Here is a 25,559-nt window from a genome sequence, read left to right as displayed (position 1 = left end):
TTCCTACCGTGGAGGCCTACAGTTTGAGCCTGTACAGAGGCTCAGCTGCTACTGCCTGTGCCAGCAGACTCTTTGCTGCTTGCTTCTACTCATGTGGGCAGATACTGCTGGTGTGTGCCATCCCATCCATGCTAGGCCCAAGGCACGATTCTGCACACCTTGACATGCCCCATCCTGCACAGCCAGGCTGCCTCTAGCCTGCTTTGTGAGCTGCCAACGACTTCAGGCTCAGTGTTCTTGCCGAGATGTTGTTTCACTGGGTATGTGATCCTCCAAGCTGTCAGGCTGCCTGCTGATGGCCACACCTCTTCACTGGCCATATACAGCCTATGTCCTGGGGGCTTCAGGCTCTCTGGGCACTGTCAAGACTGTTGCAGCTCATTGAGCAAGAAATGGATGTCTGAAAAATGATGTTTTTGTGACAATATGTTGGACGAACACCAGGCATCCACTCACCCTCCACCATTACCCCACCCAATGTGGTGAACTACAGGCTTCCCGACTTCTGACAACCTACCTCCACCATCCACAGTTGAAGCCAACCACTCATTACCTCTAAAATATTCCGATAATTTGTAGAAACAGTGGCTAATGAGATATGTTTTTAATTTTCTTTATGAACGATGCTTCATTCAGTGCATGACAATTCATGTCTACTCCTGGTGGTAAGAAGTCATTATTACTTGTTTGAAACTGCTAACTTGGATCTTTGTGAGGTTAAGACTTAAACTGTTTGCTGTGAACAACTTGTAAGCCAGTTCAGTTATCATCTGAAGTATGTCTGCTTGGGTTGAGTTTGAACCCTTGATTAGTATGTTTACATTGTCAGAAACATTACACTGGGCCTAGTAGCAATCCCTGTAACACTCTACACATTATGTTCCCCAATTCTAAGGTTATTTTCATGCCTGATTGTAAGATACTGCCTGTTAATGATACCCTCTGCTTTCTATTATGGTGGTAAGATTCCATCCTTGCAAGAGAGATGCCTTTAATGCTATAACACTCTAGTTAGTAAGTAAATATTTTTGTTTCATACAATGGAAGCTTTTGGCAAGGTCACAGAATATAACAGAATAATTTTTCTTGTTTGTCTCTGCTAGCACTTCTTATATACATTTTGGACTGCTTTTTGTGCAAAGAAGCCTTTGCAAATGCCAAACTGAGAGGTGATTGATAAGTTCTGATCAGTTAAATGAGTCGGTATCCTATCATAGCCCACTTTCTCAAATAGTTTTGAAAAGGTTGAAAGGAAATATATAGGTCTGTAATTACAGATGGTTTGCTAATCTACAGTTTTGTAGGTGGGTGTTACAACAGCAAATTTAAGTCTGTCAGGAAATATCCTCCAAGTCACTAATTGATTACAGAGAGAGCTTATGGGTAATCCTATCAAGTCAGCACAAGATTTTAATATTCTGCTAGAAACATCATCAACGCCATTAGAATTGCTACTTTTTAGTGACCTGATGGATTTTGTAATCTCCTTCTGGGCTCCGTTTTTAAAAGTAATGTTTGCTGGCGGTGCATGCAGTATCTGCACAAGTATTCCTTATATCAATAACAGCATGACTTGGTAGCTCAGTGGGTAAGTGCCAGGCTATCAACCCTAGGGTCCATTGTTTAGTAACTGGCCAATTCTAGAATTTTTCAGTCATCTATTATGTTTTAGCTCTGTAAATGGTTTTTACAAGTGAAAAATCCAAGCAGCACCATGGTTTGAACCCCACAATAAACTTCACATCTCACTATAATCAGCTGAGTATGTCAGTTCAAAAGCTGAAAAAGGAAAGGGCCCTTGCTTAGAAAAGCACTGTGATGTTAAAATTAGGTTGAATACAGGTTTCCTTTTCCTATCTCGATAACACCCCCTCTTTCAATTCATCTTTTAACTATTACATATACATCTCCATTAGGGATTTGGACAACACTACACTTGCTGAAGTCCAGTTCAATGTGAAACTCTTTGGTATACATCAAGCAATTTCATTTTTTGTAACTGGGTGTCTTACAGAAATACAGACATTTCTAGAACAGGTGTCCCATTTCCAAACCACTTTATTTGATTTATAGGTTTCTGCTAAACACTACAAAGCATTTGAATATAAAAAGGTGAGACATTTCCAAAGGTTCCTTAATCTTATTTCAGTATAATGAGAACACTGTATGATAGAGTCAGCACACATTCTGTTGCAGTTCATTTTGTTCTCCAGTGTTGTTGTTCCAGGAGGGTTACTCTCTTTCAGTTGGTTGGGGGTTATTGCTACCACACAGTACATCCATCCCATAGGAGGGTTGTTAGTTTGTGAGATAAGAACCCCTGAGTTCCCAGTTGGGGGTTATCGCTACCACACAGTACATCCATCCCATAGGGGGGTTGTTAGTTTGTGAGATAAGAACCCCTGAGTTCCCTTGTGCAGAGAGGGAAATATAGGTCAACTCATGCACAGCCTTGCAAAACTAAGCAATCCTTATACAATTGAAGAAAGTACAATTAAGTTTGATGATGAGGTAATTACACATAGAGCATAGATTTGTAAAAGGAATGGATGGGGACAGAATTTGGGCATGTCCTTTTCAAATGAGCCATCACACCATTTGCCTTAAGTAAGTCAGAGGAACCACTGAAATTGTAAATTGGAATGTTCTGATGGCATATAAATAGCAATCCTCCCAAACAAGAGTCCAGTTTGTTAACTTTGCACCATCCTGTTGCATTTTTACGAGTGCATGGTGGCTGCTGAAGCATGCACAGAACAGACTGCTACAGAGGAACTGGTGACACTCATCGTGCCCCAGAAGAGAAAATCAGTATTCCCCAAACACATACCCAATCATTAACTAGAAGAATTTCCTGAGGTTCTCAGCATTTGACATGGCCCAGGAGGCATGTTTATGTTATCTAACTCCACAGATGCTGACAGGATTAACACCTCTCAAGAATCTAAGCTGTACTGGCAAATTCCATCTCCCCCATAATAATGCAGGTAGGTTAGAAAATTGAAATCCACTATCGCTGAAACTCAGTGGGCATTGCTTATTTGTGGAAAAAAGCTGAAATGCTCAACTCCATTTTCAAATGTTCCTTTATAAAGGAAAACCCAGGAGTATCATCCCAATTTAATCCTAGCACCAATGAAAAGATGAGTGACATAAGTATTACGATCAGTGGCTTTGAGAACCAGCTAGAAATGTTAATGTTAAACAAAGCTCTAGGGCCCAATGGAAACCCTACCAGATTCTATGCTGAATTTGTAGCTGAGTTGCCCCTCTTCTATACTGAATTTGTGGCTGAGTTAGCCCTTTCAAAGAAAAACCCATGCCCAGTTCTCAGGAAAAAGCACAGGTCATGCCCATCTACAAGAAGGGTAGTAGAAGTGATCCACAAAATTACCATCCAATATCCTTGACACTGATTGGCTGTTAAATCTTATAACACATTCTGAGTTCAGACATAATGAGGTATTTTGAACAGAATGGCCTCCTCCTTGTCAGCCAGCATGGATTCCGAAAACATCAATCATATGAAACCCGGCTTGCACTTTTCTCACATGACATACTGAAAGCTTTCAGTCAAGGCAAGCAGATGGATGCAGCAGTTCTTGATTTCCAAAAAGCATTTGGCTCAGTGCCACACTTATGCTTATTGAAAAAAGTGAAATTTGTGACTGGATTGAGGAATTTTTGGTAGGTAGGACACAGTATGTGTCTGAGGTTACTAGTAATATTGCCTGCAAGGTCATTAATGTATAACATGAACAGCAAGGGTCCCAATACACTTCCCTGTAGCACACCTGAAATTACTTCTACATCTGATAATGACTCTCCATCTGTTGGAAATTACTTCTACATCTGATAATGACTCTCCATCTGTTGGATGGAGAGTCATTATCAGATGTAGAAGTAATTTCAGGTGTGCTACAGGGAAGTGTATTGGGACCCTTGCTGTTCATGTTATACATTAATGACCTTGCAGACAATATTACTAGTAACCTCAGACTTTTTTTAGATGATGCAGTTATCCATAAAGAAGCTGCATAAATATGCAGTCAGATCTTGATAAGATTTCAGACTGGTATAAAGATTGACAACTTGCTTTAAATGTTCAAAAATATAAAACTGTGCCCTTCACAAAATGAAAAAACATAGTTTCCTATGATTATGACATCAGTGAGTCACTGCGGGAATCAGTCAACTCATGCAAGTACCTAGGTGTAACACTTTGTAGTGATATGAAATGGAGACATGGGTAAGCAGTTGGTAGACTTCAGTTTATTGGTAGAATACTGGAGAAGTGCAATCAGTCTACAAAGGAGATTGCTTACAAATTACTCGTACAAGTGGTTCTAGAATATTGCTCAAGTGGGTGGGACCTTTACCAAATAGGATTAACAGGTGATATTGAGTATATATAAAGAAGGACAGCATGAATGGTCCCAAGATTGTTTCATTTGTGGGAGAGTGTCACAGATATACTGAAGAAATTAAACTGGCAGACTCTTGAAGATAAGACAAACTATCCCAAGAAAGTTTACTAATAAAGTTGCAAAAACTAACTTTAAATGATGACACCAGGATATACCTCAACCCTCTATGTATCGCTCAGCAGGGATTGTGAGGATAAGATTAGAATAATTATGGCACACACAGAGGCACTCAAACAATCATGTGAATGGAGTGAGAAGAACTGGTACAATGAGATGTACTCTCTGACAGCACTTCACAGTGGTTTACAGAATAGGGATGTAGAATTAAAATATGTAACATCCACTACATATATACGTGGCCACAAAGTCACCTACAGGTCACAGATCCACAGCCTATTTTGAAAGAGTACATATTAGCCAAGGAAACTCAGTGAACATCTTATGATAAACACAGTATTCAACAACTACAAAAGCTCCTGCCAATTTAACAAATACATACTGTTTAGTGGAATGACAACTTCGAATTTGGAACTAATGCATGCCTTAGAGGAAAACCTCTGTAGAAAACAGACCACAGGATACAAGATATTCATATAAAATTAAATAATTAAACAATTAAAAGTCCTATAATAAAGAAATAATTAAGACAATATTATGGAAAGGATAGATTGCTACTCACCAATAGCAGACAAACACATGCACACACAGCCAGAGACAGTCGTTGTATGTGTGTATGTTGTCTAATTTGGAAGAAGGCATTTCTGGCTGAAATCTTACATGTTTGACAGTCTTTTTGTTGTGCCTAACTATGACTCAACATCTCTGCTGTATGGTGAGCAGCACGCTATGCTTTCCATAATAGTATCATTAGTCCATTAAAGCATGCAGCTTTACTGTATGGTTAAATGATGATGGCGTCCTCTTGGGTAAAATATTCTGGAGGTAAAATAGTCTCCCGTTCGGATCTCCGGGCGGGGACTACTCAAGAGGACGTAACTATCAGGATAAAGAAAACCGGCAATCTATGGATCGGAGTGTGGAATGTCAGATCCCTTAATCAGGCAGGTAGATTAGAGACTTTAAAAAGGGAAACGGATAGGTTAAAGATAGATATAGTGGTAATTAGTGAAGTTCATTGGCAGGAGGAACAAGACTTTTGGTCAGGTGAATACAGGGTTATAAATACAAAATCTAAAAGGGTTAATACAGGAGTAGGTTTAGTAATGAATAAAAAAATAGGAGTGCAGGTAAGTTACTACAAACAGCATAGTGAACGCATTATTGTGGCCAAAATAGACACGAAGCCCATGCCTACTACAGTAGTACAAGTTTATATGCCAACTAACTCTGCAGATGATGAAGAAATTGATGAAATGTATGATGAGATAAAAGAAATTATTCAACTAGTGAAGAGAGACGAAAAATTAATAGTCATGGGTGACTGCAATTCTGGAGTAGGATAAGGGAGAGAAGGAAACATAGTAGGTGAATATGGATTGGGGGTAAGAAATGAAAGAGGAAGTCATCTGGTAGAATTTTGCACAGAGCATAACTTAATCATAGCTAACACTTGGTTCAAGAATCATAAAATAAGGTTGTATACATGGAAGAATCCTGGAGATACTAGAAGATATCAGATAGATTATGCAATGGTAAGAGAGAGATTTAGGAACCAGGTTTTAAATTGTAAGACATTTCCAGGGGCAGATGTGGACTCTGACCACAATCTATTGGTTATGAACTGTAGATTAAAACTGAAGAAACTGCAAAAAGGTGGGAATTTAAGGAGATGGGACCTGGATAAACTGACTAAACCAGAGGTTGTACAGAGTTTCAGGGAGAGCATAAGGGAACAATTGACAGGAATGGGGGAAAGACATACAGTAGAAGAAGAATGGGTAGCTCTGAGGGGTGAAGTAGTGAAGGCAGCAGAGGATCAAGTAGGTAAAAAGACGAGGGCTAGTAGAAAACCTTGGGTAACAGAAGAAATATTGAATTTAATTGATGAAAGGAGAAAATATAAAAACACAGTAAATGAAGCAGGCAAAAAGGAATGCAAACGTCTCAAAAATGAGATCAACAGGAAGTGCAAAATGGTTAAGGAGGGATGGTTAGAGGACAAGTGTAAGGATGTAGAGGCTTATCTCACTTGGGGCAACATAGATACTGCCTACAGGAAAATTAAAGAGACCTTTGGAGAAAAGAGAGCCACTTGTATGAATATCAAGAGCTGAGATGGAAACCCAGTTCTAAGCAAAGAAGGGAAAGCAGAAAGGTGGAAGGATTATATAGAGGGTCTATACAAGAGGGATGTACTTGAGGACAACAATATGGAAATGGAAGAGGATGTAGATGAAGATGAAATGGGAGATACGATACTGCGTGAAGAGTTTGACAGAGCACTGAAAGACCTGAGTCGAAACAAGGGTCCGGGAGTAGACAACATTCCATTGGAACTACTGACGACCTTGGGAGAGCCAGTCCTGACAAAACTCTACCATCTGGTGAGCAAGATGTATGAGACAGGCGAAATCCCCTCAGACTTCAAGAGGAATATAATATCCTATTACAAAGAAAGCAGGTGTTGACTGATGTGAAAATTACTGAACTATCAGTTTAATAAGTCACAGCTGCAAAATACTAACACATATCCTTACAGACGAATGGAAAAACTGGTAGAAGCCGACCTCAGGGAAGATCAGTTTGGATTCCGCAGCAATGTTGGGACACGTGAGGCAATACTGACCCTACAACTTACTTTAGAAAATAGATTAAGGAAAGGCAAACCTACATTTCTAGTATATGTAGACTTAGAGAAAGCATTTGACAGTGTTGACTGGAATACTCTCTTTCAAATTCTAAAGATGGCAGGGGTAAAATACAGGGAGCAAAAGGCTATTTACAATTTGTAAAGAAACCAGATGGCAGTTATAAGTGTCGAGGGGCATGAAAGGGAAGCAGTGGTTGAGAAGGGAGTGAGACAGGGTTGTAGCTTCTCCCTGATGTTATTCAACCTGTATATTGAGCAAGCAGTAAAGGAAACAAAAGAAAAATTCAGAGTAGGAATTAAAATCCATGGAGAAGAAATAAATACTTTGAGGTTTGCCGATGACATTGTAATTGTCAGATACAGAAAAGGACTTGGAAGAGCAGTTGAACGGATTGGACAGTGTCTTGAAAGGAGGATATAAGATGAACATCAACAAAAGCAAAACGAGTATAATGGAATGTAGTCGAATTAAGTCGGGTGATGCTGAGGGAATTAGATTAGGAAATGAGACACTTAAAGTAGTAAAGGAGTTTTGCTGTTTGGGGAGCAAAATAACTGATGATGGTCGAAGTAGAGAGGATATAAAATGTAGACTGGCAATGGCAAGGAAAGCGTTTCTGAAGAAGAGAAATTTGTTAACATCGAGTATAGATTTAAGTGTCAGGAAGTCGTTTCTGAAAGAATTTTATGGAGTGTAGCCATGTATGGAAGTGAAACATGGACGATAAATAGTTTGGACAAGAAGAGAATAGAAGCTTTCGAAGTATGGTGCTACAGAAGAATGCTGAAGATTAGATGGGTAGATCACATAACTAATGAGGAGGTATTGAATAGAATTAGGGAGAAGAGGAGTTTGTGGCATAATTTGACAAGAAGAAGGGACTGGTTGGTAGGACATGTTCTGAGGCATCAGAGGATCACAAATTTAGCATTGGAGGGTAGTGTGGAGGGTAAAAATCGTAGAGGGAGACCAAGAGATGAATACACTAAGCAGATTCAGAAGGATGTAGGTTGCAGTAAGTACTGGGAGATGAAGAAGCTTGCACAGGATAGAGTAGCATGGAGAGTTACATCAAACCAGTCTCAGGACTGAAGACCACAACAACAGTATAGTCCATCTTGGATTTTCCAGTTGAAGAATCAGTTGAGACTGGGAAATATGATACGCTAGTACAAAAAAGACAGTGCTGTGAGAATGAGAACAAATAGAAGAACTCAAAAAACAATAACATATCCTTTGCTCCATATGCAGGCTTGAACTTCAAAAACAAACATATACCCAGTGCCTCCTATGAAGACACGAAAAAGTCAACAGGTCTAACATCAGCAGATAAACATAATTGGAAGATGGTGACATACAGCAAAAGAAGAAACAAGCCCACAGCTGTACAAGATTCCGAGTTTCTAGTAATAGGAGATTCGCTCTTGAAAAATATCGCTGTCCCCAACTGCAAAATAGACATGCGACCTGGGATAAGACTGCAACAACTCGGCAAACATTTCAAAAATATTGCGAAACGAGTGGTTACAGAACAGGACACAAAACGCAAATGAAATTACAAAGGTGTTTTTATACATGTTGGAAGAAGCTCATTTAAAAGCAGCAGCGAAGGTGAATTAGTGAATGAAACAAGAAACATGATCTGTGCAGCAAGAAGTGTTTACGAAGGATCCAGGCTCATGCATAGCGGAATCGTAAAAAGGAGGTCAGTGAGTGACACACACATCCAAAATAAACAGTGCCATCAAACAAGAGTGTGATTGTCTAGGTGCTATCTTCATAGACCCAAATTCCTGTGTGAAAATTGTCTGGGAAAGGATGGCACACATTTAAATAGATTAGGTTCGGTAACACTCAGCAGAATGTATCTACATCTACATCCATACTCCACAAGCCACCTGACGGTGTGTGGCGGAGGGTACTCTTAGTACCTCTATCGGTTCTCCCTTCTATTCCAGTCTCGTATTGTTCGTGGAAAGAAAGATTGTTGGTATGCCTCTGTGTGGGCTCCAATCTCTCTGATTTTATCCTCATGGTCTCTTTGCAAGATATACATAGGAGGGAGCAATATACTGGTTGACGCCTTGGTGAAGGTACATTCTCGAAACTTCAACAAAAGCCCATACCAAGCTACTGAGCATCTCTCTTGCAGAGTCTTCCACTGGAATTTATCTATCATCTACGTAATGCTTTCGCGATCATTAAATGATCCTGTAACAAAGCGTGCTGATCTCCGTTGGATCTTCTCTATATCTTCTATCAACCCTATCTGGTACGGATCCCACACCGGTGAGCAGTATTCAAGCAGTGGGCGAACAAGTGTACTGTAACCTACTTCCTTTGTTTTCAGATTGCATTTCCTTAGGATCCCCCCAATGAATATTAGTCTGGCATTTGCTTTACCGGCAATTAATTTTATATGGTCATTTCATTTTAAATCACTCTTAATGCCTACTCCCAGATAATTTATGGAATTAACTGCTTCCAGTTGCTGACCTGCTATATTGTAGCTAAACATAAAGTATCTTTCTTTCTATGTATTCGCAGCACATTACACTTGTCTACATTAAGATTGAATTGCCATTCCCTGCACCATGCCTCAATACGTTGCATATCCTCCTGTATTTCAGCACAATTTTCCATTGTATGCAGATGTTTGTAAAATCATTAGAAACAAGGGAAACTAACACTGTATAGGGGGGTGAAAAATCAGGAAATCTGATATCCACAAAAAACAGAGATAATATAAAAGAATATAGGACAAAAACAAGCATAGAATCAGGACATTCAGTTATAAAAATAATGCACCAGAATATACAATACTTAAAAAATAATGTAACCCAATTAGAAATAATGCTAAATGAAGAAACTCCTGACATTCTAGCTCTGACAGAACACGGTTTAAATGACCATGATATTTTAAATCTTACTGTTGCAAATTACAATGTAACAGCCAGTTCATGCAGGAGGTATAGTAAGGGAGGTGCAGCGCCTATACTAACCCATAACAATGTAAGCAAAAACCATATAAACAGCCTTGACTTATGTAAAAAATATAACATTGAAAATGTAGTCGAAGTAACAGGCCAAAAAATAGTTCTAAGTAGTTCCTCGCTGTACATCTAAAACATCTACAGACTGCCAAATGGGTGCATAGAAACATTCATTGAAAACATAGGAGAGCTCTTACATATTATCCTATGCAAGAACTGTGCACTTGTACTACTAGGTGACCTAAACATAAACACATTGCAAGACACAAAAGACAGTAGAGAGCTCCTAAACACAATGAAAACATATGGCTTATACAATGCCATAGCTACTCCCACAAAATTCAAATATTGTCCCGATACTAGAGATAACAACACACAACACAACCATGGCACAAGAAAACAGAAACGCTTCCATGAGTAAAAAAAAATATATATATATAAAAATAATAAAAAAAAAAAATCATATGCTGGACCAAAAGCCCTTGCAAAAGTCCCTTCATTCTTGAAAGAAATAAACAATTAAAATATTTTCAAAAAAATGTCTCAAAAATTTTCTAATAAATAATTTATTATAGTGTAAATGAATTTATGTGCACTAAAGCTCAAAACAATTGCAATGCCATTATTGTATCAAAAGAAAAATTGTACAAAACCTAATTTAATATGAAACAGCCCTAGAATAATTTTGTAATAAATTATATTTTTGTTAAACAGTAGACAGTAAATACTATGTACCTGTCGGTGCATGAAATGAAAATATATCTTGATCCGTATAATGTACTCTGTCAAAGGATGAATAAATATATAAATAAAATAAATAAATGGATATAAAATGCACACACTCAAAACACTAGTCTGTGAACATCCAATGGTATCGGGTTATAGGCCAGATTGTCAATGTGAACAGACTGGTACCAACTTTGTTTTGTGCTATTTCATACAATTTCAGAGTTGCAATTTAGAATACATTTTTGTTGTTGAATCACACAGTACCTTCAGCACTGTACAGTTCAATATTACTTTAACCTGACTGTAATTAATGTGAGGATTTCTACAAGGCATGGACTAGCACAATACATAAACATAGTATTTCATAAATAAAATTTGTCATTCCATCATTTCTTTTAAAACAGTTAAGAACAATAATAAGCAAAAATAGAAAATACTGATGCAGTTAATACTTGATTTCACTTTTGTACACTTAGAGGCAGATTAAGTGGTACTGAAAGCTTAGTTTATGATTCTGATCACAGTCTTATGTTCACTACTCAATCACATACCTCCTGAATCTAATGAATCTGTTCTGTCAGAAATTTGTTTAAAGAAAAATAACTCAAAACTGTAATGTAAACAAAGAATGCACAGGTATAGACTCCAAAAAGTTTGAAAGTAAGGTTGAAATTAAATCAAACTTGAATTCCACTGTACGATCACATTTAAAATGTAATCTCAAAAAATAGACAAAAATTAATTCACTTGTGTTTTGCAATTTGTAATAGATTCCAGAACATTGTTCTTCGGATATGTTCTACCATCATGAACAAACCTATGTAAGTGGAAACAATGTGCCACTTGTATCACAGCTCTCGCAGTTGTTTATTAGATTTCAAAAATGCTACATGAAATTCAGTCATTCCACTGTTACTTCTTGCGAGATCTTTGAATCATGAAATTATTTTCAGTCGAGGTATATGTAACATTGTGACATTTGTTCATTCGTCATGTCCTGAATGTCTGCATTGTAATGGGTATGATTTTGTGAAGTTATATGATGACATTATGGAAAAGCTATAAAGAACAATAGGGCAACGGCCTTGCCACAGCGGACACACCGGTTCCCGTGAGATCACCGAAGTTAAGCGCTGTCAGGCATGGCCGGCAATTGGATGGGTGACCATCCAGCCGCCATGCGCTGTTGCCATTTTTCAGGGTGCACTCAGCCTCGTGATGCCAACTGAGGAGCTACTCGACCGAATAGTAGCGGCTCCGGTCAAAGAAAACCATCGTAACAACCGGGAGAGCGGTGTGCTGACCAAACGCCCCTCCTATCCGCATCCTCAACAGAGGATGACATGTCGGTCGTATGGTCCCGATGGGCCACTTGTGGCCTGGAGATGGAGTATAAAGAACAATAAATTACAAGAGTCAAACAACTATTGTTGCATTCATACTGGGTAACAACTTGCAATCTACTATAGTTGAGTCAGTGCAAGTTGATCATTGACAACTGCAGTGGGCTGGATATGGCAGCTTCACAGGTCTACCTCAACCAATAACATAACATGATTTTACATATGTCTGTATGGCAACACCTCAGTGTTGTCATGACTCTGTGGACGGCCACTGTCTACACCTGCAGCTGTTAGTGCTTCGCAGTTGAAAGCTGGCAATAGTGATACGAAGCACCAAGGATCGTCTTATGCCATCCCGACTACAGATGATGATTACAATTTCTACAGCTATCTTCAGGTAAAGCTGAGTACTAATGAGTTTATTTAGTTTGAACACTTGCCTTCCCTACTGAAAATATCACATACCATCTTAGTGGCAGACTAATGTATAAGGACACTGTTTCAAATTAAAGGCTATACAACTTATAAGCAATAATTTGATATCTTCCAAATATTTGAAATGTTTTGAAAGTAATGCTTTATGGGGAACTGTGAGTGTTCCAACTGATTTGCTCACCCAGCATTTTTATATCTTGGATGCAAAATAGAAGGTAGAGGTATCAAATTCTACTTCCCAACTGAAACTGGTGAGGGATTTTAAACTTCCTGGCAGGTTCAAAGTATGTGCCAGACTCAGACTTGACCCTGGGACTACATCTTTTCTGGGCAAATGCTCTACTAAGTTACCCAAGCATAACTCACAACCTGTGGTCAAACCCTTACTTCTACCAGAACCCCATCTCCCACCTCCCATACTTCACAGAAGTTCTCCTGCATACCTTGCAAGAATAGAACCTTTGGAAAACAAAAAGATACTGTGCAAATATGAATTAGCCACAGGCTATGGGATTGTTATAAGAATGAATTTTTACTCTCCAGTGCAACATGCTGTGATTTGAAACTTCCTTGTAGATTTAAACTGTGTGCTGGACTGAGACTTGAACCTAGAACACTGGGATCAAAATGTGAAGCTGGAAAGGTAGAATATGAGAAGATGAGGGTGGGTCATGAGTCATGCTTGGATAACTCAGTTGGTGGAGCACTTGAGTGCAAAAGGGGTAGTTCCCAGGTTCAAATTCCAGTCTGGCACACAGTTTTAGTTTTCCATACAGTTTCAAGAGTTCACTTCTTTCTTAGTCATTAGATGAATCACACTGATGTCTGCAAGTACAGAGATGACATACTGTAACCTCATCTGCAAATTTTCCAAGGCATAGTTTATACAGACACCCTCATAATGAACAATAATGCCCATCCACAAGGACATGCTCAGGTAATTATGATTTATTACCATTCCACAAACAAATTGTGACTATACTACCATTATAGAACTACTAGGAAATGAATCTTTAAAGAATATCAATAAATGAATATTCTGCGACATACAAAATATGAATTACCTGTTCTTTATGTTTAGCTTCTGCAATCTGAACATCTCTGATTATAGCTTTTAACTCTTCCTTCTCTCCTATCTGGTCTTCTTCTCTTCTTTGTTCATTTTCTTCAATTCTGTGAATTAAATACAGACATAATGTAATATTGTGAACTGTTACAGTACATTTTTACATTTTTGAAAACATCAATACTGCATACATATAATAATATGCCTGCAGTTTTTTCTACATTTCTTCACCTTTAATCACACAATATTGCTATATTCTGCAAGAAAAAATTAAATGAGATGAAATAATTTATAAAAAATATGTAAACAAGGAAATAAAATTTAATCACCAAACTGAGTACAAAAGTCAAAACAAAAGAATCACTTAAAGATGAGAAAATAATTTGGTAACCTTCTAAGTACATTTATAAATACAAGATGCAAATAAAAGATGAATACAGATAAACACAAATTCAGTGATCTAAAGTGCTGAGAACTGTGTCACTCCTTGTCTTTCTAGGTTGAAGAAGGAAAAAAACCTTGATTGGTAGTACAGGCATAACTGTAAACAATGTTTCTTTACGTATTTTAAAAATTTAAAAAATAAAAGCACAAAATTTATGCCTAAATGAGCATACAAAATAACCTATGTATCAGATTTTGAATCAATAGACACAGCACTGATACTGCGTGAAGAGTTTGACAGAGCACTGAAAGACCTGAGTCGGAACAAGGTCCCCGGAGTAGACAACATCCCATTGGAACTACTGACGGCCTTGGGAGAGCCAGTCCTGTCAAAACTCTACCATCTGGTGAGCAAGATGTATGAAACAGGCGAAATACCCTCAGACTTCAAGAAGAATATAATAATTCCAATCCCAAAGAAATCAGGTGTTGACAGACGTGAAAATTACTGAACAATCAGTTTAATAAGCCACAGCTGCAAAATACTAACGCGAATTCTTTACAGACGAATGGAAAAACTAGTAGAAGCCGATCTCAGGGAAGATCAGTTTGGATTCCATAGAAACACTGGAACACGTGAGGCAATACTGACCTTACGACTTATCTTAGACGAAAGATTAAGGAAAGGCAAACCTACATTTCTAGCATTTGTATACTTAGAGAAAGCTTTTGACAATGTTGATTGGAATACTTTCTTTCAAATTCTAAAGGTGGCAGGGGTAAAATACAGGGAGCAAAAGGCTATTTACAATTTGTACAGAAACCAGATGGCAGTTATAAGAGTCAAGGGACATGAAAGGGAAGCAGTGGTTGGGAAGGGAGTAAGACAGGGTTGTAGCCTCTCCCCAATGTTATTCAATCTGTATATTGAGCAAGCAGTAAAGGAAACAAAAGAAAAATTCGGAGTAGGTATTAAAATCCATGGAGAAGAAATAAAAACTTTGAGGTTCGCCGATGACATTGTAATTCTGTCAGAGACAGCAAAGGACTTGGAAGAGCAGTTGAATGGAATGGACAGTGTCTTGAAAGGAGGATATAAGATGAACATCAACAAAAGCAAAACGAGTATAATGGAATGTAGTCGAATTAAGTCGGGTGATGCTGAGGGAATTAGATTAGGAAATGAGACACTTAAAGTAGTAAAGGAGTTTTGCTGTTTGGGGAGCAAAATAACTGATGATGGTCGAAGTAGAGAGGATATAAAATGTAGACTGGCAATGGCAAGGAAAGCGTTTCTGAAGAAGAGAAATTTGTTAACATCGAGTATAGATTTAAGTGTCAGAAAGTCATTTCTGAAAGAATTTTATGGAGTGTAGCCATGTATGGAAGTGAAACATGGACGATAAATAGTTTGGACAAGAAGAGAATAGAAGCTTTCGAAATGTGGCGCTACAGAAGAATGCTGAAGATTAGATGGGTAGATCACATAACTAATGAGGAAGTATTGAATAGGATTGGGGAGAAGAGAAGTTTGTGGCACAACTTGACCAGAAGAAGGGATTGGTTAGTAGGACATGTTCTAAGGCATCAAGGGATCACCAATTTAGTATTGGAGGGCAGCGTGGAGGGTATAAATCGTAGAGGGAGACCAAGAGAAGAATACACTAAGCAGATTCAGAAGGATGTAGGTTGCAGTAGGTTCTGGGAGATGAAGAAGCTTGCACAGGCTAGAGTAGCATGGAGAGCTGCATCAAACCAGTCTCAGGACTGAAGACCACAACAACAACAACAGACACAGCACAAGTAACGAACTAAAACTTTTTGCTGTCTGAGACCTGGCTTCAGACACCTGCCCGAGTTGAACTGGAAGAGCACTGGTCACTGTTCAGATACCCAAACAAACCATTCACCACAACTTCAACTACCTCTTGCCATTATCTAAGATGAGAAATATACTGGTGAAAATATTAACCTCATCCCCAAAAATGCTCCTCTGTTACCCAACTCTGCAATATCATAGCCTATCTCTACACCATTCCTACTTGCAATATGTCATTGTGCAAGTATTTCCTCTGTGGACAACCTGTCCATATATCCATTTAGGATTTCTTACTACAATCCAATAACAAGTATTTTCTGTCTTTCCTTAAGAAGGGCCACATATGAAAACATACACTTTCTCTACCTTTTGTAACCTGACTATTGTGCACCATTCTATGTTAATATAGCAATTAACCAGCTACCTAACTGTACAAGTGGCCACCATACAACTGTGGCTAACTATAAATGTTTGATGAATAGTCAACAGTGTGACTTTAACAGCTATTTCAACATCTCTGCCATAATGGCCATCACCCTCCTCTCCTACTCTGAACAATGCAGAAAGGTGATATCCTCACTCTGGTACATTCTCAGTTTCTGCAAGCTCCCTGGCCCTAACCTCCACTAGTTCTCATCTTCCCTTCTCTGTACTTGATGCCCTTCCCACTGCTTGACCTCATTATTTTTTCTTGTCATTTTGCATTTAAGTACTTTTCCATTCCAACACTGGACCCACTTTTTCCCATTCTCTTTCTCATACATATATATAATCTGCCACCCCTTTTCCTTCTTCCAATAGCTTCCCACTCCTCCTCACCTAGCCCGTTGTCCTCCTCCCCTGTGGCTTCAATGACTTCCTCTCTCTCCACCATTTATCTGCCTGGATAACCACAAACTCAAACTGTGTGTGTGTGTGTGTGTGTGTGTGTGTGTGTGTGTGTGTGTGTGTGTGTGTGAAGGGAGGGGGGGTGAGGGGGGGGGGGGGGTGCACATGGATGCACCCATGTGCATATGTGTGGGGATGCATGCACGTGGGCATCTGCATGTGCAGCGTGCTTGTTTTTGATGTGTGTGCACATGTGCAAAAGGTAAATAGAAGCAACCAACATACATCTGCATGTGTTTTCCTGTGCTCACTTTTATTCAGTACTCCAATTTTTGAATTTCTGTTATCGTTATATTTGTTATTTTTACCTCTTAATGAACTATTGAAAATCCAATCATTCTGCACAGTTAATTAATGTCAGCTGTAACAGTGACTACATCCAAAATTTCATGAGCAGCAATGATTCACAAAATTTAATCATTTATCAATGTGTGAAAAGTCTAGAAGGTATTCTATGCCAAGAACCATGCAAAACTGTTCTTACTGTTGCTTTATTTCCCTTTTATATTTTCTACACTTGCATATCTTCTTTGCAATTTCATCTAACTTTTCTCGATGTAATAATTCGGCATCTTCTTTAATTTTAACAGCATAAACAGTTTCTCTTTGTGCTTCATCTTCCTTCAACTGCTTGTTGAACTTTACTTGGGCATCCCGTTCTCGCAGTACCTGTAATTACTTTATTATTGAAGTCATAAAATAGACACAGATTATGGCCAAAGATGGAACACTCAGATTAAAATCTATGATTCTGATTTCACCACTTTCTAATATGTACTGAAAAACAGAAAAACAATTTGTCTGAAACATATTGGATATAGTATTTTTCTCTAATGCAAGTACACTAAGTAATTTCACTGGTGGTTTCCTTTTCTAATTTGGTATGTAATTAATGTACTATTAATTGGTTTATCATCACATGGTGGTATTACAGGATCATTATACAGGGGGTGGACAAAAATAGGGAAATACCAAAAACACATTCCATGCGTATACAGTGTAGGAAAACTGTTGACATTCAAAACAGGTTCTAGTCATCTCAGAAAGGATAAATATGGGTCTTACATTATTTTCAAGGGAACCTTATACTATTTCTTCCTGTGAACACTTGGCAAGTTCAAGTAACAATGATGGAGGTGGAAGGTGATCACACACCCTTCTCTCAAAAGTAGACTATAAAAGAGCATTAATATTGTGATCTGGTGACTGGGTGACAAGGCGAGATGTGAAAATTCATCTGAATGCTTACAAACCAGTCCTGGGCTATGCAAGCTGCATGAACATGGGCCCTGTCATCATGGAACACAGCATCACCACTGGGGAACAAACATTGTACCAATGGATGGACCTAATCACTCAAAATGGTCACATAATCCTTGGCAGTAAAGTGAGCTTCTATGGAATACCATGATATGGCTGCCCAGATAATCACCAAACCCCTGCCATGTTTGATTCATGGGACATAAAATTAGGCAGAAGTTGGAAACAGTGTGATAAGACTCAGTCAACCAAATGACTTTCTTCCATTAATCCACTGTCCAGATTTTATTGCTTCAGAGCCATTTTTCCTGTTACAGACATTTGCATCACTGATTAGTGGTTTTGGAATTCCAGATTGCCCTGCAATGCCCTAGTTATGGAGCTCCTTTGTGTTTTGGTGCTGATAGGGCTCGCAAGTGCAACATTCAGTTCTGCAGTGACTTCGACAGCTGTTGTCCTCTTATTTTTCTGCACGATAATCTTCAATGTCCATTTGTCACAATTGCTCAACAGACACTATCATCTGAATTTCAAGTGTATGGGTGATGCTTTTCAGCTTTTCCTGTATGCTGGCTAAATCTTCAATATGGTGTCCCTTGAAATATCAGACACTTTGGCTACCCTGGTTATGAAAGCATTCACCATGTGAGCACCAACAATTTGACCATGTTCAAATTCACTTAGCTCTGACATAATGCACTCACAACTACACAAACAATGTTCTGATTACTACTGACACTTGCAACATATTGAGGATGTTGCACAAGGGCCACTCATGGTCAAATATAATACTGCAAACTGCAGGCTTGTCTAGCACCTGCATTTATGTTCAAGCATGCATTTCTCATGATGTTTCCATATTTTTGTCCAACCCCTGTATATTGGACCAAAACCACAAATTTAAATCACAGTTGCAGTTCATTATCCAGAATGCATGTAATGTAAGTATAAATAGCACATAGCAGAGAAGGCACTGAAGTAAACAACCCCTCATCTCCTCAACACATATGATTGGTATGTTGTATGTGGACACATAAATAGCTCCAAAAATTACACCACCTATCATTCACTTTTTTCACCCTCTCTCGCTCTCTCTCTCTCTCTCTCACTCTCTCTCTCTCTCTCTCTCTCTCTCTCTCTCTCTCTCACACACACACACACACACACACACACACACACACACACACACACACAATTTATTTTTCATGGACAGCTGTAATGATAATAAATGTACCTGATAATCACAGGCATCAAGTCATTGTTAAAGAAACCTACAAATGTTATCAGATGAAACTCTGGACACTGCATCTTCTGCACTATTGCCATTACACAGATGCAATTCCATAGTATCTTGTGCAGTATGTTGTGAGACAAGCCTATCAGGTTGCTCCTACCACTGAGTGATAATCAATGTGAAACCCACACCATCCTCCATTGAAGCAGCACCAGGATCATAGCTTACTTGTTTGTGCATTATATTACGAGTAGCTAAGTAGAAGAAAGTTATATATAGCTTTCTCTAAGTGCTTTTGTAGTTTACAATTAAATTTCTTGCTTGTTTGCATATTTACAAGGCTTACTCCCACATTTTAAAAACTGTACAGAATAGATTTACACTGTCTGTAGCACCACTGCCACTTGTTTTGATAAGGTCAGTGACCTTTGATAACAGCTGTCAAGTACCAAGCTCCTTTCAAGCAGCATCATGAGGGTGGATCATTTGTTGTGCATTATATCATGAATTTCTATTTAGGAGCAAGTTTATTAAATAGATTTGTCTGTGTCCTTTGTAGTTTAATCCTGACTTTTTAATGTATTTGTTTGGTGCAGATTTCAACATGGATATGACTCCAGAATGAGATTTACACTCTGCAGCGGAGTGTGTGCTGATATGAAGCTTCCTGGCAGATTAAAACTGTGTGCCGGACTGAGACTCGAACACGGGACCTTTGCCACTCGCGGGCAAGTGCTCTACCAACTGAGCTACCCAAGCACAACTCGCGACCTGTCCTCATAGCTTCAATTCTGCCAGTACCTCATCTCCTACCTTCCAAACTTCTCATAAGCTCTTCTGTGAACCAGTTCGCAGAAGAGCTTCTGTGAAGTTTGGAAGGTAGGAGACGAGGTAATGTACAGAATGGGAATATCTAGAAAAACCATCCTGCAACACCAATTAAGATTGTTTTTGTAAAGTGTATAGAATAATAAAATATTGTGTAATATTACATTCTGCTTAGCTGAAGTGTGAAAAAAATTTCAAGATAAGTGCATAGTAATTAAGGAATGGTCCAATACCTTCGTACATTTTACAGTCCAAGATCTACAGGACAAATAAATAAATATCACATACAAACGAAACATCATGCAAAATTGTACTAAATCCTTCCTGAAGCAATTAGTATGATGTTTGGTTTTGGGGGGGGGGGGCACTCAACTGCACTGTTATCAGCGCCCGTACAAATTCCCAACGTTTGCCCAGTCCAATCTTGCCACTTTCTGGAATAATGATGAAATGATGAGGACAACACAAACACCCAGTCATCTCAAGGCAGGTGAAAATCCCTGGCCCCGCCAGGTATCAAACCCAGGACCTCATGCTCAGGAAGTGAGAACTCGACCGCGAGACCACGAGCTGCGCACACTTCTATGTGAGATGCTGTTAACACTTTCCACAGCAAAACTCTGTCTCAATATCTGGCAGAAAATCCAAGGAGATTCTGGTTGCAAGTAAAGTATACCATCAACAAGACAGGATAAATTCTTTCACTGCACAATAGCAATGGCAATGATAGCAATACTAAAGTGGAGTTACTAAACATTGTTTTCTGATATTCTTTCACCAAAGGAGAAGCAGTAAACATCCATAATTCGGAATAAGAATAGCTACCAATGTGAGTAATTTAGATATAGGTGCCTTCATTTTAGTGAATTGACTTAAGTTACTCAATAAAGGATAGTCTTCCATGCAAATTGCACACCAATTAGATTCCTTTCAGAGTATGCTCATTAAATTACCCCATTTTTAGTAGTAAAGCACAACAGTTCAATTGATGAAAGATTTGCACATAAAGACTGGATAGTTGCACAGGCAACACCAACAAATAAGAAAAGAAACAGAAGTAATATGCTGAATTATAGATCCATGTCACTGACATTGATTTGCAGTAGCATATTGGAACATATACTGTGTTTGCAAATTATGAAATATTTTAAAGAAACTAATCTATTGACACATGACCATAGTGGCTTTGGAAAATATCATTCTTGTGACACAAAAATGTTTCTTTATTCACACAAAGTAATGATAACTACTGACAGGATAATTTCATATTTCTAAATTTTCAAAAGGCTTTTAAGATCATTCTTCGCAAGCGGTTTCTCATAACATTGTGTGTTTATGGAGTATTATGTCAGTTGTACAGCATGATTTGTGACTTCCTGTCAAAAAAAGATCACCGCTCACGGTAACTGATCAGAAGTCACTGAGTGAAGAGATGTGGTATCTGAGATTCCCAAAGGACATTTTGTAAAATCTGAGCCACCCTCTTACACTACTTGCTGATGATGCTTTCATTAACTGCATAGTAAAGTCACCAGAAGATCAAAATAAATTTCAAAATGGTTTGGGCAAGATATCTCTATGGTGCAAAAAGTGCCAAATGACCTTAAACGATAAAAAGTGTGAGATCCTCCACAGAAGTACTAAAAAAATCCATAAAATTTCATTTGTGGGTACATGATAAATCACGCAGATTTAAAGGTTGCCAATTCAACTAGATATCTATTGATTACAATTACAAACAACTTAAATTACAAACATCACATAGAAAATATTGTGAGAAAGGAGAACCAAAGATTGCATTTTCTTGGCAAAACACTTGGAAGATGCATTAAATCTAATAAAAAGACTGCTTGCCCTGCACTACACTTGTCCATCCTCTTCTGTAATACTGCTGAGCGATATGGGATCCTTACATGATAAGATTCACAGAGGAAATAGTAAAAGTTCATTTTGCACTATCATGAAATAGGGGAAAGAGTGCCATAAATATGATATGTATGTTTGGGAGTCAGTTATTAAAGCAAAGGCATTTTTCATTGTGATGAGATCTTTTCATGAAATTTTCATCACAAATTTCTGCTCCAAACTTGGAAATACTTTATTGACTCACACAGGGAAAAAATGACCATTGTCTTAAAATAAGGGAAATCAAATCAGAGCTTCGCAGAAGAGCTTCTGTGAAGTTTGGAAGGTAGGAGATGAGGTACTGGCAGAATTGAAGCTGTGAGGACCAGTCATGAGTCATGCTTGGGTAGCTCAGTTGGTAGAGCAATTGCCCGCGAAAGGCAAATGTCCCAAGTTCGAATCTCAGTCTGGCACACAGTTTTAATCTGTCAGAAAGTTTCATGGCATGGAAAGATTTAGGTGTTCATTTTACCACTTGCTATTCAAGAGTGGAACAGTCAAGAATTTAGTATGAAATTGTTTCTATGAACTCTCTGTCAAGCACTTAGGTATTTAAATGTGCCTGTACTAGGATAAAAAAAAAACAAATGTTAGGGAACTATCAGTTTTCCTTCTCATCCTCATCCAATCCAAAGTTGTTCTCCATTTCTTAAGTTCACATTTGTGGTGGTCTCTTCAACATTAATATTTTGACCTCCTTTTGTGCGAAACAAATTAAGTTACTCCAGTCTACATTCATTTGTTGTGATGTAACCATTAGAGCAAATGAAAATTTGAAGTTTGGTGCCTTTGTTGATCTTAACATATCTTTCTGGCACTTAACATCAAATTCGCCTGTGCCAACGTGTATACGCGAGGAATGCCACGTTTCACCATATTTCAAATATGATGTCAAATAGTAAGTCTCCCTAAAACCTTCTAGTTAAGTTAAAACCTTCTAGTTAAGTTAATTCTCAGATCATAAGCAAGCAAAGGCAAACCACATCCCACAGAACCATGTTTATTAAAGCAATGTGGTGTTTAAGTCAACATTTAGGATTTTCATTGCTTCACTTTAGCTGTGCAAAAGTGTGATTTGGTAACTGACTCAACAATATCAGAATGTTTTACCGTAAAACTGAATTTGTAATAAAACTGTGCTGTGAAGAGAACTGCACATTTCACGCACTGCTTACCACCAATCACTGTCATGAAATATATTTCTATCACCACAATCTCAAACTAAAATTAGAATCAAGATACATATTCTATAATTGAGCTCCCATCTTAGCTTTGGGCAACCTACCACCTAAAGGTTGGGTGTTGTTTTTGCATGTTACTAAACATGTCATCCTATCCCAAACAAGACCAGCTTGCACACCTAAGAATGAAATGTTGTCTCTTTACACCAGCTTAACGTCAAATTTGACTTTACATTAATAATATGAAGAGAAAGTGTAACTGCTCTCCTTCAAAAACATTTTTACTGTTTTCTCCTGCTAAAACTTTGTTCTGAAGGAATGAGTTGCCAGCTCTACATGTAATTAAAGAGTACACCTGTAAATCAGCCATTACTGCTGTACTATACAACAGTGTGTTGTAAATTGCTTGTGTATATGAGAGCCATCATAAGGTAAGGAATAAATGGTGACCAAATTATGCAACAAAAATATTCTGGTGTCAAGGTTTGCTGGACAAACATTACAACAGGTGAGGTACTGATTAAATATATCAGGGAATATCATTGTGTCTTATAATGCTTTACAGAGAAATTAATATTTTTAAAGCTAATTTTTGAAAGGCAAATACTGAAAAATAGTAAACTTTCAATCACACACTAATATGAGATCTTACTGAGTCAAAAATTAGTTAGTATATTAATAATGGTGTGAGTTTATTTGGTATTGTTACAGGAGCTTGGCAAATTTGTAGTTTATTTATTGTAGAGAAGTTCTTCACACACTGCACTCCATGATAACAAGATATGTTATGTATTAATCAGCACCGTCATATTCTAGACTGAGTTCTCTCTTTGTTCTTGTATGAGTCAAGTGCAAATCCAAGTTCATCATCTCAGTACCTTTAAGGTATAAGGTTCTAGGCATCATGCAAGAGAGTTGTCACGTCAACAAACAAGCCTACCTTCATGCCTGTACTGATTCCCCTCAGTGATAATAGACGGACAGACTTCATATGCTACTTTTTTTTCCATTCATGTGCATATTGCAAGTTCAGTGTGTTTGTAAATTCCCTCTTACGTGATACTTGGTGACTAGGACAAATAATATTAGCCTCTGGGTGCACAGGTCATTGACACGATGGTGTCTACGTATAGTGATTTGTATAAATATTGATCAATGTCAGTCCCAATATTTTTCAAGCAGTAAGTTTGATGAGATGTGCCATTCTGCCAAGTATGCATTTTACAGGTCGAATGCTGACCTTACAAGCAGTTTTATTCACGGACGTAACAAGGAAATCTGTACTAACAATAACTTTTCCATAGCCTACTGACTACCAAAGAAAGAACCTGCACTATGTTCTAATGTTTGCCCACCATCAACAAATGCTTATTCTTCAATCCTTAAAATAAATTTTTCTGCTTATTACACTACTGATTTCACCAACCAATATATAGTAAATACCCATGCAGGGATTGGTGAATAAGCTGACATCAGAAGTAAGTTGAAGGATGAGGAAGGAAGTAGAGTCCTGAGACTAGATTACTATAATAAACATAAACTTGCTCTACTGTAAGATGTTAATGAGCAGATTCTCCTTCAGAGGTAACAGAGGAAGGAAGTGGAACAGAATAAAAAGAATGACCTCAAACCTCTCACCTAAGATACAACAACACTTCAGAAGAAGACTGTAAGTATTAGAAATAATAACAGCACAGTTATTCAATAGCATATGAGGCGTCACTACACACTCTTATGAAATGACATGGAGTATTGTTTCATCTGCTCTGTCAGAGGCCTTCAGCACGAATCTACCATTTGTTTCATTACAGCAGGAGCTATACTATGTGACTGTATGCTTGCAAAGTTAAACCATTCGAACACAATTATAATAATGAAAAGTGCTGCATTGGGTCATTATTGCAAATGGTGATGACTTATGCTAGTGCTCCAGATCCAGCATTGATAAATGCTTACTATTTACCTTCCTGTTCTTGTTATCACAGGACTGAAGCATAATGAATTTGTGCTGTGACAGGACGACAGAAGTAGGGGAAGAAGTCTGGTCAATGCTGACAAAGCAGGTTGAAATGACAGCTGTGACACAGCACATCATCTGCAATCACCAGTGATGGTTGATACTATATGTCACAGAATCACACACCCGCAGCTGCAATGTTCAATGTCCTGCTTGATGGAGCAACCACACGATCACTAATGACCACCATGTCACATTTTTCTGACGCAGGATTTTGTTAGCTTTCACCCATTATTATATTTCCCATTATTATATTTCTTGTCTATAGGGTGTTTGAAT

At 38.2% G+C, this 25,559-nt stretch overlaps 1 protein-coding gene and 1 pseudogene across 1 annotated transcript in view; one reads left to right on the top strand and one right to left on the bottom strand.

Moving 5' to 3' along the window:
• Window positions 1-25,559, bottom strand: part of LOC124594370 (trichohyalin) — a 157,076-nt gene that overhangs the window by 119,288 nt on the left and 12,229 nt on the right. The window contains exons 2-3 of the mRNA XM_047132738.1: window positions 17,340-17,524; window positions 13,763-13,871 (exon numbers count right to left, since the gene is read on the bottom strand). Coding sequence (XP_046988694.1) covers window positions 13,763-13,871; window positions 17,340-17,524 — 294 coding nt within the window. The remainder of the gene's footprint in view (window positions 1-13,762; window positions 13,872-17,339; window positions 17,525-25,559) is intronic.
• On the top strand, window positions 11,996-12,112 carry LOC124597176 (annotated as a pseudogene).

This window comes from Schistocerca americana, chromosome 2, assembly GCF_021461395.2.
Source record: "Schistocerca americana isolate TAMUIC-IGC-003095 chromosome 2, iqSchAmer2.1, whole genome shotgun sequence".
Classification (NCBI taxonomy): Eukaryota; Metazoa; Arthropoda; class Insecta; order Orthoptera; family Acrididae; genus Schistocerca; species Schistocerca americana.
Note: the sequence above shows the minus strand (reverse complement) of the source record. Positions and strands in the feature narration are given on the sequence as shown.